The 16,222-nt window shown below is 46.8% G+C and overlaps 1 protein-coding gene across 3 annotated transcripts in view; it reads left to right on the top strand.

The window, feature by feature from the left end:
- The window catches only part of INTS3 (integrator complex subunit 3), a 132,767-nt gene that overhangs the window by 108,567 nt on the left and 7,978 nt on the right, over positions 1–16,222 (top strand). For all 3 annotated transcript variants that reach the window (XM_033924947.1, XM_033924949.1, XM_033924948.1), the window contains 4 exons: positions 596–664; positions 3,733–3,808; positions 8,081–8,194; positions 9,113–9,161. In XM_033924947.1, coding sequence (XP_033780838.1) covers positions 596–664; positions 3,733–3,808; positions 8,081–8,194; positions 9,113–9,161 — 308 coding nt within the window. The remainder of the gene's footprint in view (positions 1–595; positions 665–3,732; positions 3,809–8,080; positions 8,195–9,112; positions 9,162–16,222) is intronic.

Here is a 16,222-nt window from a genome sequence, read left to right on the forward strand (position 1 = left end):
GTTCATCGACGAAAACCTCTCACTCAGTGATTTAAAGCATTTGAACTTATGTTATTATATGTTATATGCTTAACTCGATAAATAAGTAAAAAGGTGAACGTATCTTAAAATTTGAGAAAAGTGCTTCAGTGCAAAAGTGCTTTAAGCAGTGCAGTGTTCGCCCGCAGTGTTCACCCGACGGGGCCTGTTTCGCCAACAATCGATGGCTTTTTCGGGGATCCTTTATGAAAATGTTAGCAGCTAAAGCATGGATTTTCACAAAAATGGCGCCGGTTGTTGGCGAAACGGGCCCCGTCGGGTGAACACTGCGGGCGAACACTGCACTGCTTAAAGCACTTTGTTACTTATTCATTGAGTTAAGCATATAACATATAATAACATAAGTTCAAATGCTTTAAATCACTGAGTGAGAGGTTTTGATCGATGAACGAGAATGTGATAGAAACCTGTTGAATGCATATTCGTTGAGGTTTCGTATAGTCTTCATCATCATTATAAAGTTTTTAGAGAATGACACAGGGACAAAGTTGGTTCCTGTCCCCATCCCCGTCTCATTCTCTAGTGGAGCCTCACACTTTATTTTCTATTTATGCAGTTTCCGGACGAGACGCTGCGAAGTGGAGAATTACTGAACATGATTGTTGCCGTCATTGACTCTGCGCAGGTGAGAATATTCAGTTGCCTCAGCCCCCTCTCTGTCAAAAGCCTGCAGCCTGAACGCCCTCAGCCCCCTCCTGTGTGAAAAGCTTCTCACCATCTCCTCCACCCCCTATGTTTGCAGCCCCTTCTTCTGTGAAAAGCTCTCCATCCTTTATGCCCTGCTGGCAGCGTAAGAGAGCAGAAGGTATGAGATCAGAAAGGTCTTGGAGCTGTTATAACTGTTTTTAATTAATGAGGAGCAAAAACTGACAGCAGTATTCAGCTTTGTAGGTAGCTGTTATGAAATGGGTTGACAGCGGTGGTTTCTAACTGGATTTTATGTAATTGAGCACCTTTTCTTCCGAGCAATTTCTTGTCAGGTGTCTTGAGTTCAGTGTTTGCAGCAGGAGGTCAGGAATGGGAGATTGCATCTGGTGAATCACATTCTTCCCTCCCTCTCATCAGAAGGGAGTGGTGCATAAAAGTCTCCCCCCCCCCAACACACACTGATGTGTATATCAGACAAAGCAGGCAGGTGGCATGAGGCTGCGCTGTCGTTTTCCAGACGATGGTCTCTCCTACCTATGCGTTACTTTCTTTTTCCTTAGGGAAATGTTGTCATCTGCTTGCTCAGTTATGATTTGTTTAAATCTGCCTCAGGTGTACTGAAATTCTTTCCTTGCCCCCTCCTCACCATTGGTAATGTAAAATGAGAGTGAAGTGCTTGCATCTAGGGTACTGCTTCTTAAATGAAACTCGGTCGCCTTCTCTGAAGCACCTGAGAATTTCACAAGTATAAGGGTTTATAGTACTTGAGGGATAAAAGTGGTATTTACCAGATCATGGCTGCTGCTAGGATTTAGGGTGTCCTTCCTTTTTTTACATTACATTAAAAGAAACTTATAACCCGTATTTACCAATTAAAATTCAATGTGGCTTACAATAAAAATGTAGCTAGACATTATCCAGGAATTTCATATTATAAAAATATAAACATCAACTTATTTGCAGCACAAACTCCCTAAATAAAATGTCTTCCACCCCCATCTTGTCCAGCATTTTTTTTTCCAAATTGCTTTATTAAATTTTCAAAATAAAACATCAAAAACCTCATAACAATAACAGTGCAGAGTGAGCCACACATGTTTATCCTTCACGGTGACCCCACACAATACTTATAGACCAGGGGTCTCAAAGTCCCTCCTCGAGGGCCGCAATCCAGTCAGGTTTTCAGGACTTCCCCAATGAATATGCATGAGATATATTAGCATACAATGAAAGCAGTGCATGCAAATAGATCTTGTGCATATTCATTGGGGAAATCCTGAAAACCCGACTGGATTGCGGCCCACGAGAAGGGACTTTGAGACCCCTGTTATAGACCGTCTGTCCCCCCCCCTCCAAACTCTACATATTCACCAAATATCTGCAGACATATTCTACATATATCTGCTGCCCCTGGGTGTTTACCATCTTGCCAGCTCCCTCCTCTGTCTTGCTGCCGCGTTTGTGTGGCCCCAGAAACATTTTTTTCGGCCAGTGCCAAAAGGTTGGACACCCCTGCTATAAAGAGTTTTACCTCATGCAGAATTGTGATTAAGATTCTAAAGTATCAACTGCAAGAGACAAGATTTTGGTGTAGTCCTCTAGGCTTTTTTGTAGAGGTGGAGAATCAATATCCGACTTGTACCTGGAAAGCCTATTCCTTAAGTGTCTGGTGGTTGCGTCCGCAACCGCCTTCAGCTCTCACCTCCTCCAGCACCGGACACAACCACCATCTTACAGCAAGCAGTCACCGCCAGGAGAGGTGCCAAATTTCATGAGAGTTCACAAGATTATGTACACATGCACGAGCTGCACTGCCTCCAATGGTTACTTTATGTTCTGGAATGTTGCCCTCAGTATGTTACCATTGTTCTGGAACGTTGCCCGCCTCACTGCTGTAACCTCATGCAAGCGCTTTCCTGCGTCTGTACGCAATTGTCCTCTCCACTCCACCTCGCAATCGCGTACAGACGCAGGAAAGTGCTTGTGCGAGGTTACAGCAGTGAGGCGGGCAACATTCCAGAACAATGGTAACATACTGAGGCCCTCAAAATAGTACCTGGTGGGCTGCGAGTTTGAAACCACTGCTCTAGGGGTACTGAGCAACCCATTTATAGATAACATAGAAATCTGTGCTTTGTAGTCACCATCTGCTGGTAGAAGTGCATAACCCGTTTGTCTGTGCCAGTCTGGAGGACTAAAAGAAAATTAGCAGGTAAGTCCTAATTTGTCCTTTTTGTACCTGGAACATTGGAGGGCTAAATGATTTGCCCAAGGTTAGAAGGAACAGCAGTGAGAGTCAAAACATGTTCCCCTGTTTTCAGCCGACTGCACTAACCATTCTGGTAGGAGACGGAGAGCACCGATGGATATTTTGTGCGATTTAAATGAGATTTGAGCTGATCATCAGAATTTGCCTGTGCCTGCATGAAGACGCTGGAAATAGTAGTAGAAGGAAGGAAGAAAACATTTGACCCTAGCTGTGGTTGAAGTCTCTGCTGCTTGCTCTCATCTTTCATCCTCCCTTATGCTTTTCACTGGATCTCTTGTATTTCTTCCTTGGACTAACATTTGCTTGGTAGTCTGTGTGACAGTGTTCCTCTCTGTCACTGGCTATCTGGTGCCATCACTGGCTCGCTCACTTCTGGACTAAGCTTTGGGTTTGGATTTGAGATCTGTTACTTACCTTGTCCAAATCCAAGCTGAAATTAGCTTACATTCAGGTCCACTAGGCAGGTGTTTTCCTGTCCTAAGGGGCTTTACCATCTGTCAGGGATCTCAAAGTCCCAGTTAGGTTTTCAGGATTTCCCCAATGAATATGCATTGAAAGCAGTGCATGCACATAGATCTCATGCATATTCATTGGGGAAATCCTGAAAACCTGACTGGATTGCGGCCCTCGAGGAGGGACTTTGAGACCCCTGATCTAAGTTGTTCCCAAGATGGTGAAATCACTTGCTCAAGGTTGCAAAGCAGGATTTGAACGCTGGGGCTTCTCTAATTTTTCTATAATCACTAAGCTACTTATGTACTTTGCTTTCTTTGCAGCTGCAGGAACTGGTGTGTCATGTGATGATGGGAAATTTGATCATGTTTCGGAAGGATTCTGTCCTGAACATTCTGAGTGAGTACAAGCAGAGCCCAGGATACACCATCCTGTCACCTGGGCCCAGTTTCTCCGTAGAGGTGCCGACAGTAGTGCTGCCTGATTCAGAGAAAAATATTTCAATTCGATTCACTTTCAATGACACAGCTTTTTAAGTTTGAACATTTTATTTAACCAAGGTAATATGTCAAAAATAGGAATATCCAAACTATAACATAGCTTTAAAATTAATTAGAAACATGGATTAACATCCTCCCCTCCCAATTCTCAGCTTCACCAGGCTCAGAGCATCCCCAAAGAAAGAGGCCCCGTATTCCCTCTCCCCAGCCCCCCTCCCCGATTCTCAGCTTTTCCAAGCCCAGAGCATCCCCAAAGAAAGAGGCCCCATATTCCCTCTCCCCAGCCTTCTCTCCCCGAGTCTCAGCTTCCCCAGGCCCAGAGCATCCCTAAAGAAAGAGGGCCCATATTCCCCCTCCTCAGCCCCTCCCCAATTCTCAGCTTCCCCCCCCCCCGGGATTCCTAAATGGCCTTGGGAAAAGAAGAGAGCAGAGCAGCACTGCAGCAGACAGTGATCCTTTACTTACACTAAAGTTAAATGCAGGGAGGAGAGGAGAAATACTTCCGGGAACGAGCCAGCCAACTTGCTTGCTGCCGTCACCGCTGCCGATCCGCACAGGCACACACAGAAGTCCACTCTGCGCTCCCTTTGCCACAGTCCTTTCTTCTGATGTAACTTCCAGTTTCGCAAAACCGGAAGTTATATTAGATGAAGGACTCCGGTGGCAGAGGAAAAGCCCGAACGGGTCTCTACAAGGGGGCCGATGAATCGGTGAGTTTGGGTTTTTTCTACAAACGAATCGATTCGAATCGGGCAGTACTAGCTGACAGTCTTCTCCAGGGCACCTAAGAACATAAGAAGTTGCCTCCACTGGGTCAGAACAGAGGTCCATCGCGCCCAGCAGTCCGCTCCCGACGCGGCCCATCAGGACTGTGACCTGTGAAGTGGTTTCTGACCATTTCTATAACCTACTTCTAGTTCTATCTGTACCCCTCAATCCCCTTATCCTTTAGGAACTTATCCAAACCTTCCTTAAACCCCTTTAATGTGCTCTGGCCTATCACAACCTCCAGAAGCGCGTTCCATGTGTCCACCACCCTCTGGGTAAAATAGAACTTCCTAGCATTTGTTCTAAACCTGTCCCCTTTCATTTTCCCCGAGTGACCCCTAGTACTTGTGGTTCCCCACAGTCTGAAGAATCTATCCCTGTCTACCCTCTCTATGCCCTTTAGGATTTTGAAGGTTTCTATCATGTCTCCTCTAAGTCTCTGCTTTTCCAGGGAGAACAACCCCAGCATTTTCAACCTGTCAGCGTATGAATAATTTTCCATACCTTTTATCAGTTTAGTCGCTCTTCTCTGGACCCCCTCAAGTACTGCCATGTCCTTCTTGAGGTGCGGCGACCAGTACTGGACACCTAAAAAATGAGTTCCTTTCTTGTTCTGCCTCTTAAGAATGGATGGGATCTGACATCATATACTGTATTGTTGTTGTCACATCTTCAAGCTCTTCAGTTCTGTGGCTTTCTCTCCTTGAATGTCCCATCCGAGGCTCTTGTTGCTTTCTCTGCACTGTCTCCTCTTCAGCCTCCGTCTACTCTGGATTTCTCTTTGCTGGGAATTTTGCTTAGGGTTTGGAATGCTTCTGTGCCTATGTTGAGCTACTGCCAAGCACTCCCTGTTCCACCTGTTCATGGTGGATGGATGAGATCTCTTATTATAAGGGAAGAAGTTGAGCGACATCTGGCAAGTCGACAACCTGTTTTCAACCTTGCAAACTGATTTTAGTCACTCTAGCCAGTGCGCATTCACTGACTGGAACTAGAACTTCAGGGGCAATTCGCGCTGCCTCAGTGGGGTCATCCACATGGTGAAACACATTGTCAACATGTGTCCCCTAACACATCACACATCTATCTAGTGGTCTTAAGACTTTGCACAGTGGGGAGAGTGTGGCGCAGTGCAATCTCAGAACCCTGAGGATGTGGGTTCAAACCCCTGCTGCTCCTTGTGACCCTGGGCAAGTCACTTAATCCCTCCATTGCCCCAGGTACATTAGATAGATTGTAAGCCCACCAGGACAGACAGGGAAAATGCTTGAGTACCTGAATAAACTGTTTTGAGCTCCCTTGGGAGAATTGAACAAATAAATGGGGGACCTCTCATATACTGACAGATTGAAAAAGCTAGGGCTTTTCTCCCTGGAAAAGCGACGACTTAGAGGAGACATGATAGGAACCTTCAAGATCATGAAGGGCATAGAAAAAGTAGACAGGGACAGATTTTTCAAATTATGGGGAACCACAAGTACAAGGGGGCACTCAGAGAAATTGAAAGGGGAAAGGTTTAGAACAAATGCCAGGAAGTTCTTTTTCACCCAGAGGGTGGTGGATACATGGAACGCGCTACCGGAGGATGTGATAAGCAGAAGCACGCTACAGGGCTTCAAAGAAGGTCTGGACAGGTACCTGGAGGACAAAGGGATTGAGGGGTACAGATAAGAGTAGAGGTAAGGTTATAGGGATAGGATTAGAGGTAAATGGTAAAATTAGTCAGAGACCACTGTTCAGGCAGTGGGCCTGATGGGCCGCCGTGGGAGCGGACCTCTGGCCGAGATGGACCTCTGGTCTGCCCCAGCGGAGGCAACTTCTTATGTTCTTAAATAAATCTGAGTCTACCATCAATTGACTTAGCCACGTGACAGGCAAATGTTAAGAAGTCTTCATGAAACTTGTGATCCCACTAGGGACAGAGAAAGTACCTGTATACAATATAGGTAAACCACTTAGGTTTTACCACAGAAAAGTGATATATTAAGTCCATGACTTTTTTTACTTCTCCAGATTTAACTCAAATTTGATCATGGTATGCTCAATATTTCCCAGTGGACACAACATCGTTACCGGGTCATTCCTTATTAAGTTGTCTAATCTTAGAAAAGTGCCCCACCTCACCGTCACGGATTTTTTTTTTTTTTTTTAAATTTTATTTATTGAATTTTTCAATTTTTACAATGTTTGAAATTCAAGTGATATAATTAATTACTATATATCATTGTATCTATCATTAATACAACTTAATTTATAAACAGTATATATTATATATAATCAAAAGTTATACATCCCTCCCCTTTTTCCAATTAATGATTCTAAAAATTATACATGTCCCTCCCCTTTTCTATATAAGTATTATAATTGTGCTAAGAAATCTAATCATTAGAATAATTAGTCAATGGTTGCCAAATTTTATTGAAATTATGAATGTTCCCGTGTTGTAATGCTATTACTTTTTCCATTTTGTATATATGACAGACAGAGTTCCACCAGAACGTATAATTTAATTTGGTATAGTCTTTCCAATTCTGAGTTATTTGTTGCATGGCGACTCCTTTCAATATTAATAGTAGTTTATTATTGTTTACTGAGATCGGACTCTGAGTTCTCATTGCAGTTCCAAACCGTCACGGATTTTGATGAAACTTTGTATGCTGAATTTTACGTGACTCAAACTAACTTTGGTAAATTGAATATTTGAGGAGATATTGCTTTTTGTTTGATACCATACTGCAAAATTTTTACAACAAATCAAACAAGTGCACAAAAATATATCATACAAGTAATTCCAATATAGCACTATAATATCTAACACATAAAATCTAATAGTGTAAATAAAAAAAAACACCACCCACCCACCCTTCATCACATTTTCAACTATTCTAATTTTTGAAATGTAACCTTTATTTCATTCTTCCTGGTTACTTTGGGTTTAATTTTGCTATTGGGTTGCTAATATTATGATGTTTTTTTTCTGGGGGTTCTTCTCCTTTCAATTTTATCTTTTATATAAGTGATTTTCTTCTCTTCAGCATTTTAGTTTTGATTGTGAGCCCGTCTGGGACAGAGAGGGTAGTTCTGTAAACCGCTCAATACTCATGTAAAGCGATATATCAAATACAATACTTTAGAAGTGATCTGAGAGATGGGAAAGATCAAGAAGGGAGATATGCTTCCTTTCCTCACAAGGCCAAGAACCCACCTGCAACCTGGGCTCCAAGGGTGTGGGGGTGGAGAATCATGGAGGAAAAACCAACCAAATTGCTTTTGGCAACTCTGGACTGAAAAACAGCCAGAACACTGTCCCAAGCTTTGGCCCTCTGAAGGGAAATGTAAACGTTTGCCTGGAGCTCAATAGATAGTTAATGTGACCCTCTCTCTGTCTCTCTCTCTGTCCTAGTTCAGAGCCTGGATTGGGAGACCTTTGAACAATACTGTACATGGCAGCTCTTCCTAGCTCACAACATACCTCTGGAGACCATTATTCCCATCCTCCAGCATCTGAAATTTAAAGGTGAGTGAGAGTGTGTGCCCAGACTGCCTCCATATACCGTGTTTCCCTGAAAATAAGACAGTGTCATATTAATTTTAGGCCCAAAAACACACTAGATCTTATTTTCGGGGTATGTACAAGATCATCTCTCTCTTCTCCTTCACCCCAATTCTTCCTCTTTCCTTTCTCTCCCCCACATGTGCAGCATCTTTCCTCCCCTCCCTTGTGCAGCAGGACCCTTGCCAGTTTCCCTTCCCTCCCTCCCATCCCTTGTGCAGCAGAACCCTTGAGTGATCATCCCCCCACCCCGAGCACTCGTCCCGCCGCGCAGCTGAACCCCTATCCTTCCCTCCTTCCCATCCTAACCCCGCCGACTGCGAGCGAGCCCTACATACCTCTCTAAGCAGCGTCGGGCCAGCAGCACTCTAAACAAGCTGCTTCGGCCTTGTCCATCCATGAATTCACTCTTCCACATTACTGATGATGTCGTCAGTACCGCGACAGAGTGAATTCACAGGCGGACAAGGCCGAAGTAGCCTGTTTAGAGTGCTGCCGGCCTGACGCTGCTTAGGGAGGTACCATATTTAGGGCTTGCTCGGGGTTGGGAAGGGAGGGAGGGAAGGATGGGGGTTCGGCTGCGTGGCAGGGGCGGGTGCTCGGGGGGGGGGAGGCGGTGCTCGCTCAAGGGTTCTGCTGCACAAGGGATGGGAGGGAGGAAAGGGAAACTGCCGGCGAATCCCAGGACTAGGACTTATTTTTGGGGTTGGGCTTATATTAAGACCTACCCCGAAAATCCTGCAAGGGCTTATTTTCGGGGTAGGGCTTATTTTTGGGGAAATACGGTAGTATCAGGCAGTCCAACTTCAGATGAAGCAGCGTTAGAGTTGCATTTGTGTCTTGCTTTACTTGCAGAAGAAATGAGATCTTTCTCTTTCCTAGAGCATCCTGAGGCCCTGTCTTGCTTGTTGCTGCAGCTCCGGAGGGAAAAGTGAGTACAGAATTCTACTCTAGTGGTGGTACGTCCCCCCCCCACCGCCCCAGGAATGATTACAAATTATTTTATTGCATCATGTAAACCTTTGTGGTGCCCTCTCAGCATTTTACCAGTATGAGAGTCTTTTCAGTTGTTGACTTATTTGGGTTGGACTTCTTTCCTGGAGAAATTAGGTCTACTATTACTAGCGATGCAAATTTTGTGAGTCTTCTCTACTCTCTGCCAACCTCAGGTGCATGAGAGTTTTTGGGGAGAATGGCTTTCTTTTTTTTTTAATTCTTTATTCATTTTATGTTTAACATCAAGTGCACAGAAAGTAATGACAATTTGACTAATAAATCACTTGAAATTCCACAAACATTTTCAATAAATAAAATTTATCCCCTCCCCTACCATCATAATAATATTAAATAATACATATAATATAATAAATTCTTCCATACCTTCATAACAAATAATGAAATCCAAAAACCCACCCCCTCTCCATTTTTTAATTTTTTAAAATCGCTACTATAACAGCTGTGACAGCAGCACGTCGGTTTTTTACTTAGTTTTTTTGAGAATCTACTCCAGAGTGATTAGGGAACTAATTGCTGGGTGAACCAGTGTTACTGTACTGCAACTGAGGTGAAATGGTTAATCAGCTGCTTAAAAATAAGGACTATGAAAAATAGAGGCCAACTGAATTTTGGTTTTGGCTTAAGTGCCGAAACCAGCCCAAAATCCAGGTTCAACCTTGCTTCAGTTTCAACTGAGCTCATCTATCACTTTCACCGTCCTGACCACAAGCTCCATCCTCCCATCACCCACTGGTCTTCTCCATGCCTACCTTAAGAAGATCTTCAGGGCAGGAGCTATCCCCATTCACTCCAGCCTATGCTGGCTGTGCAGTCATAATGGCTGCTGCAACTTCACACAGCAGCCTTTTTGAGATCGGAACTGGCATAGGCAGGAGTAATCTCCCATTGCTCCTACCTATGCTGGTTCCAGTTTCAAAATGGCCGCTGTGGCAGTTAGGCAGTTATTTTCACTGCCCAGTTGGGGATCACTCCTGCCTAGAGAATGACGTGGTGACTGTTACCCGCGGGGTAGCCTTGGGTAACCCGTCAAAACGGGGGAGAGAAAAGAAGTGGTTGCCGCGGGTATGGGGAGAAGGCCATTCACCTCCCCGTGCATCAGAGACGACCTTTCCTGCAGCCACATGCGATTTCAACGCTCCGGCTGCTGGTAGTAATCACTTTTAGAGAAATTGCCTGCCGCAAAGTTAAGAAGCTGGGAGGGAAAAGGGTGGAAAGGTGGGGTGGAGAAGAACAGACGCTGAAGGGACCTGGGGAAGGTGGGGTGGAGAGAAACACGCTGAAGGTAACTGGGGAAGGTGGGGTGGGGAGGAACAAACGCAGAAGGGCCCTGGAAAGATGGGGTGGGGAGGAACAGACGCAGAAGGGACCCGGGGAAGGTAGGGTGGAGAGGAACATGCTGAAAGGAACTGGGGAAGGTGGGGTGGAGAGGAACACACTGAAGGGAACTGGGGAAGGTGGGGTGGAGAGGAACACACTGAAGGGAACTGGGGAAGATGGGGTGGGGAGGAACAGATGCAGAAGGGACCTGGGGAAGGTGGGGTAGAGAGGAACAGATGCTGAAGGAAACTGGGGAAGATGGGGTGGAGAACAGACGCTGAAGGGAACTGGGGAAGGTGGGGTGGAGAGGAACACACTGAAGGGAACTGGGGAAGATGGGGTGGGGAGGAACAGACGCTGAAGGAAAATGGCAAAGAGAGAGATTCCAGACTGTGGGGGGAGCAGAGGGAAGAAGATGGGTGGCAGACCAATTGGGGAGGGGGTGGAGGGAGAGATGGAAGGGAGAGGCACAGTAACAGAGCATATGGAAGAGACAGAGAAGGCAGACAGTGGATGGAAGAAAATGAATGAAGAGAAGATGAGGAAAGCAGAAACCAGACAACAAAGGTAGAAAAAAAAAATTATATTTAATTTTTTTTTTGTTTTAGGATAAAGTAGTTTATCCCAGGACAAGCAGGCAGCATATTCTTGACTGATGGGTGACGGCACCGACGGAGCCCCGGTACGGACACTTTTAGAGTGATTGCACTCTAAGAACTTGGAAAGTTCTAGAGACCGCACCGCGCATGCGCGAGTGCCTTCCCGCCCGACCCCGACGCGCGGTCCCTCAGTTTCTTAGTTTCCGCGGAGCTAAGAAGTCGCATTTTCAACGGCTGTTGAAATATTTTTCATTCGCCTTCCCGCTCGCGTAAACTTTTTCGGGTTCTTTTTGCCCTTCCGTTTTTCTTTCTTTTAAAAAAAAAAAAAATAATTTCTCTTGTTTTTGTCAAGTTTCTTGATTTGACCCGGCGGGGCCTACTGCCATCATCGAGGCCTCGGCCTTCGATTTGGCAGAAGCCGTTTTTACGTTCATGCCCCCCCAGCCCGGGTTCAAGAAGTGCCAGCGGTGTGCACGGCCTATTTCCCTTACAGACCCGCACAACTGGTGCCTTCAGTGTCTGGGTCCGGAACATCAGGCCTCTACCTGCACCCGCTGTGCCACTTTGAAAAAGCGGACTCTCAAAAATCGAGAGATACAGCAGAGACTGCTTTTCGGCACCGACATGTCCGACCCCGCGTCTTCGGCGCCGGTCTCGGTACCTGTTTCGTCGGCACCCACCTCATCGACGCCACGCGATACCGCGTCGACGTCGCAGCATGCAGGTAAGCCGGCTAAGAAGCCTTCCCCGCTGGAACGTCCTCCGGTCTCCATTGCAGAGAGTCCAATCCTGCCGACCGTGAGGCGCCAGCGGAAGCGCTCCGCCCCTATTGAGGTGAGTCCCTCGACATCGGGCTCCTCATCTCCGGGGCGTCGAGCGGCACCGCAGGTACCGCAGAAGAAAAAAGCGGTACCGGTGCCCTCCCTTGATGATCGCATTGCGGCCATCTTGCAGGTACAGCTGAAGGAACAGCTCAAACAACTCCTTCCAGCTCTCCTGACACCGAGCCCTCCGGTATCGGTCCCCACTGAGCAACCGGTACCGATCGTGGAACAGCCAGTATTGTCACCATCCACTCCTTCGGTACCGGTACACTTGACCTCATCGGCATCGATGCCTGTCCTCGCACCGGAGCCTAGGTCTCATCACCAATCGGTACAGACATCGGCTCCGGTGCGACCGATAACATCGCCCGGTACCGCGTCGGTGAGGTTGGGTAAGTCGGTACAGAAGTCCCGACACCGAGAACCATCCACTCCTGAGTCTCGGGACCGTGGTCCCCATGTTCGAGACCCTGATCTGTGGGGCGACTCTGAAGAACCTCTTCAGTCAGAAGGGGAGTGTTCATCAGAGGAGGACGAGCCTGTTATGCAGGATATTTCCTCCAAACCTGATTCCACCTCTTTCTCTTCTTTTTTAAGAGATATGTGTGAATCTCTTTCCATTCCTTTGGAGGCTGAGTCTAAAAAGTCCAAAGCTTTTTTGGACGCTCTTGATTTTGACCAGCCTCCAAAGGAATTCTTGAAACTCCCTTTACATGACATCCTGAGGGAGACCTTTTACAAGAATCTGGAGACTCCTCTTACCATCCCGGGAGCCCCTCGCAAATTGGATTCCCTTTATAAAGTAATCCCTATTCCTGGTTTTGATAAACCACAGCTCTCTCATGAGTCTCTTCTTGTAGAATCCACCCTCAAGAAGTCCTTAGGAGCTAGTGTCTATGCCTCTGTCCCTCCTGGCAGAGAGGGTAAAGCCATGGACAAATTTGGTAAGCGACTTTACCAGAATGCGATGCTTGCTAATCGTTCTGGTAACTATGCTTTTCATTTTTCGTTTTATTTAAAGCATCTCCTTACCACCATGGCTTCCTTTGAGCAGTACCTTCCTGTGGGGAATCGTGAGGCTTTCCATCAGTGCTCTTCAGCTCTTTTCCAGCTCAGGAAATTCATGGTAAGGTCTATATATGACACTTTTGAGCTTACCTCTAGAGCTACAGCCATTTCTGTAGCCATGCGCCGTTTGGCTTGGCTCAGAGTCTCTGAGCTTGATGTTAATCATCAAGACCGGTTGGCTAATGCCCCATGTTTAGGGGATGAGCTGTTCGGAGATTCTATGGACTCAACGACCCAGAAGCTCTCGGCTCATGAAACCCGCTGGGATACCCTTCTTAAGACCAAGAAGAAACCTCCACCTTCACGGCCATTCAGACAGCAAACGGCCTATCAGCGGCGTTTTGTGGCTCGCCCCTTGCAGCCTTCCACTCAGCAACCTAGGAGGCAGCGTCAACAGCAGCGGCAAACACCTAGACCTCAGCAGCAACAACCAGCTAAGCAGCCTCCTCCACAAAAATCGACTCAGCCCTTTTGACTTGATCCTCGAGGGCATAGCCAGCGTTCAACCATCTCCTCTCCTCCCTCAACCGATAGGAGGACGACTGTCTTTCTTTCTCAGCCGGTGGGAAGTTATCACTTCGGACCAGTGGGTCCTCAACATCATCCGCCACGGCTACTCTCTCAACTTTCACACCCTTCCGGGCCAAAGTCTACCAAAAGAGTCTGCTTTGCACACTCCTCAATCTGCCCTCCTTTGTCAGGAGGTTCAGTCCCTCCTGCTTCTAAACGCCATAGAGGAAGTTCCTCTGGACCAAAGAGGGCAAGGATTCTACTCCCGGTATTTTCTAGTCCCCAAGAAAACAGGAGACCTCAGACCAATTCTAGATCTGCGAGATCTCAACAAATGTTTGGTCAAAGAAAAATTCAAGATGCTATCTCTAGCTACGCTTTATCCTCTCCTCGATCACAACGACTGGCTATGCTCTCTCGATCTCAAAGAGGCCTACACTCACATTCCAATTCATCCGGCCTCCAGACAGTACCTTCGCTTCATGATCAATCACTGTCATTACCAATACAGAGTGCTCCCCTTCGGTCTTGCCTCCTCTCCAAGAGTGTTCACAAAATGTCTGGTAGTGGTGGCAGCATTTCTGCGCTCCCACCACCTTCAGGTTTTTCCCTACCTGGACGATTGGTTAATCAAGGCCATTTCATCTCAGACTGTTCTTCTGGCCACCAACCAGACCATCTTTTTTCTACAACTACTGGGGTTCGAAATCAATATACCCAAGTCTCACCTTCTTCCTACGCGGAGACTTCAATTCATTGGAGCGGTACTGGACACGGTCCAGATGAGAGCCTTCTTGCCGGACAACCGTCTTCACAACCTCCAATCGCTCTGTCAGCAGGTGCTGTCCCAGCACTCCATTTCTGCAAAGCAGATGATGATTCTCTTGGGTCACATGGCCTCCACAGTTCATGTCACACCCCTGGCACGGCTTCACCTGCGCACTCCTCAATGGACCCTGGCTCTCCAGTGGTCTCAAGCGACAGACTCTTGCTCACGACACATATCTGTGACATCGTCTCTTCGTCAGTCTCTGCAATGGTGGTTGATATCCTCAAATCTCTCCAGGGGCCTTCTGTTCCATCTGCCTCCTCATCATCTGGTCATCACCACCGACGCCTCCCCTTATGCATGGGGAGCTCATCTGAACGAGTTCCAAACTCAGGGCCTTTGGACTCCTCAGGAAAAGAAGCATCACATCAATTTCCTGGAACTCAGGGCAATGTTCTATGCCCTCAAGGCCTTCCAACACCTTCTATTTCCTCAAGTCCTTCTAATTTGCACAGACAACCAGGTGGCTATGTACTACATCAACAAGCAAGGGGGAACGGGCTCTCGCCTCTTATGCCAGGAAGCCCAGAGAATCTGGTCTTGGGCATCCTCGCGCCGCTTATTCCTGAAAGCGATTTATATTCAGGGAGAACAGAACTACTTAGCGGACAAGCTCAGCAGAGTTCTCCAACCCCACGAATGGACTCTCGACCCATCGACTCTACAGTCCATCTTTGCACAATGGGGCACTCCTCAGGTGGACCTTTTTGCAGCTCCTCACAATCATCAGTTGCCCCAATTCTGCTCCAGACTTTACTCTCCTCACCGTCTGGCAGCGGATGCGTTTCTTCTGGATTGGTCCAATCTGTTCCTTTATGCTTTCCCTCCTCTGCCTCTCATGCTTCGGACCTTGTTCAAACTAAAGAGGGAACGAGCCACCATGATCCTGATTGCACCACGGTGGCCCAGACAGCATTGGTTCTCCCTTCTACTTCAACTCAGTTCCAGGGATCCATTTCTACTTCCGCTGTTTCCATCTCTGCTTACACAAGATCAGGAAACCCTCCTCCATCCCAACCTGCAATCTCTACACCTGACAGCTTGGTATCTCTCGGGCTGACTTCAACTGATTCTTTGTTATCTCAGCCTGTTCGCTCCATCCTGGACGCCTCCAGGAAACCAGCCACTCTACAATGTTACCATCAAAAGTGGACGAGGTTTTCTTCTTGGTGTCTCCTTCGTCATCATGACCCCAGGTCTCTTGCTGTGGAACCTCTATTGGATTATCTGCTTTCTCTGTCTACTTCTGGTCTCAAGTCTACTTCCATCAGAGTTCATCTCAGTGCCATTACGGCTTTTCATGAGCCAGTCCAGGGGAAACTCCTTTCAGCTCATCCCCTGGTCTCCAGATTCATGCGAGGTCTTTTCAATCTGAAACCACCTCTCAAAGCACCTCCGGTGATCTGGGATCTGAACGTGGTTCTCTCCGCCTTGATGAAGCCTCCATTTGAACCCTTGGCTACTGCCTCTTTCAAGTTTCTCACTTGGAAGGTACTTTTTCTTATTGCTCTCACCTCTGCCAGGAGGGTCAGTGAGCTCCATGCACTAGTTTCTGATCCACCTTTCACTGTCTTTCATCACGACAAGGTGGTTCTACGTACACATCCAAAGTTTCTCCCTAAGGTTGTTTCTGAGTTCCATCTCAACCAATCTATTGTACTACCTGTTTTTTTTCCCTAAACCTCACTCTCATTCCGGGGAACAGGCTCTTCATACTTTGGACTGTAAGCGGGCTTTAGCTTACTATTTAGACCGTACTAAGCCCCACAGATCATCTCCCCAACTTTTTTTGTCCTTTGATCCGAATAAATTGGGACGTCCTGTTTCT

The sequence above is a fragment of the Geotrypetes seraphini genome, chromosome 16, assembly GCF_902459505.1.
Source record: "Geotrypetes seraphini chromosome 16, aGeoSer1.1, whole genome shotgun sequence".
Taxonomy (NCBI): Eukaryota; Metazoa; Chordata; class Amphibia; order Gymnophiona; family Dermophiidae; genus Geotrypetes; species Geotrypetes seraphini.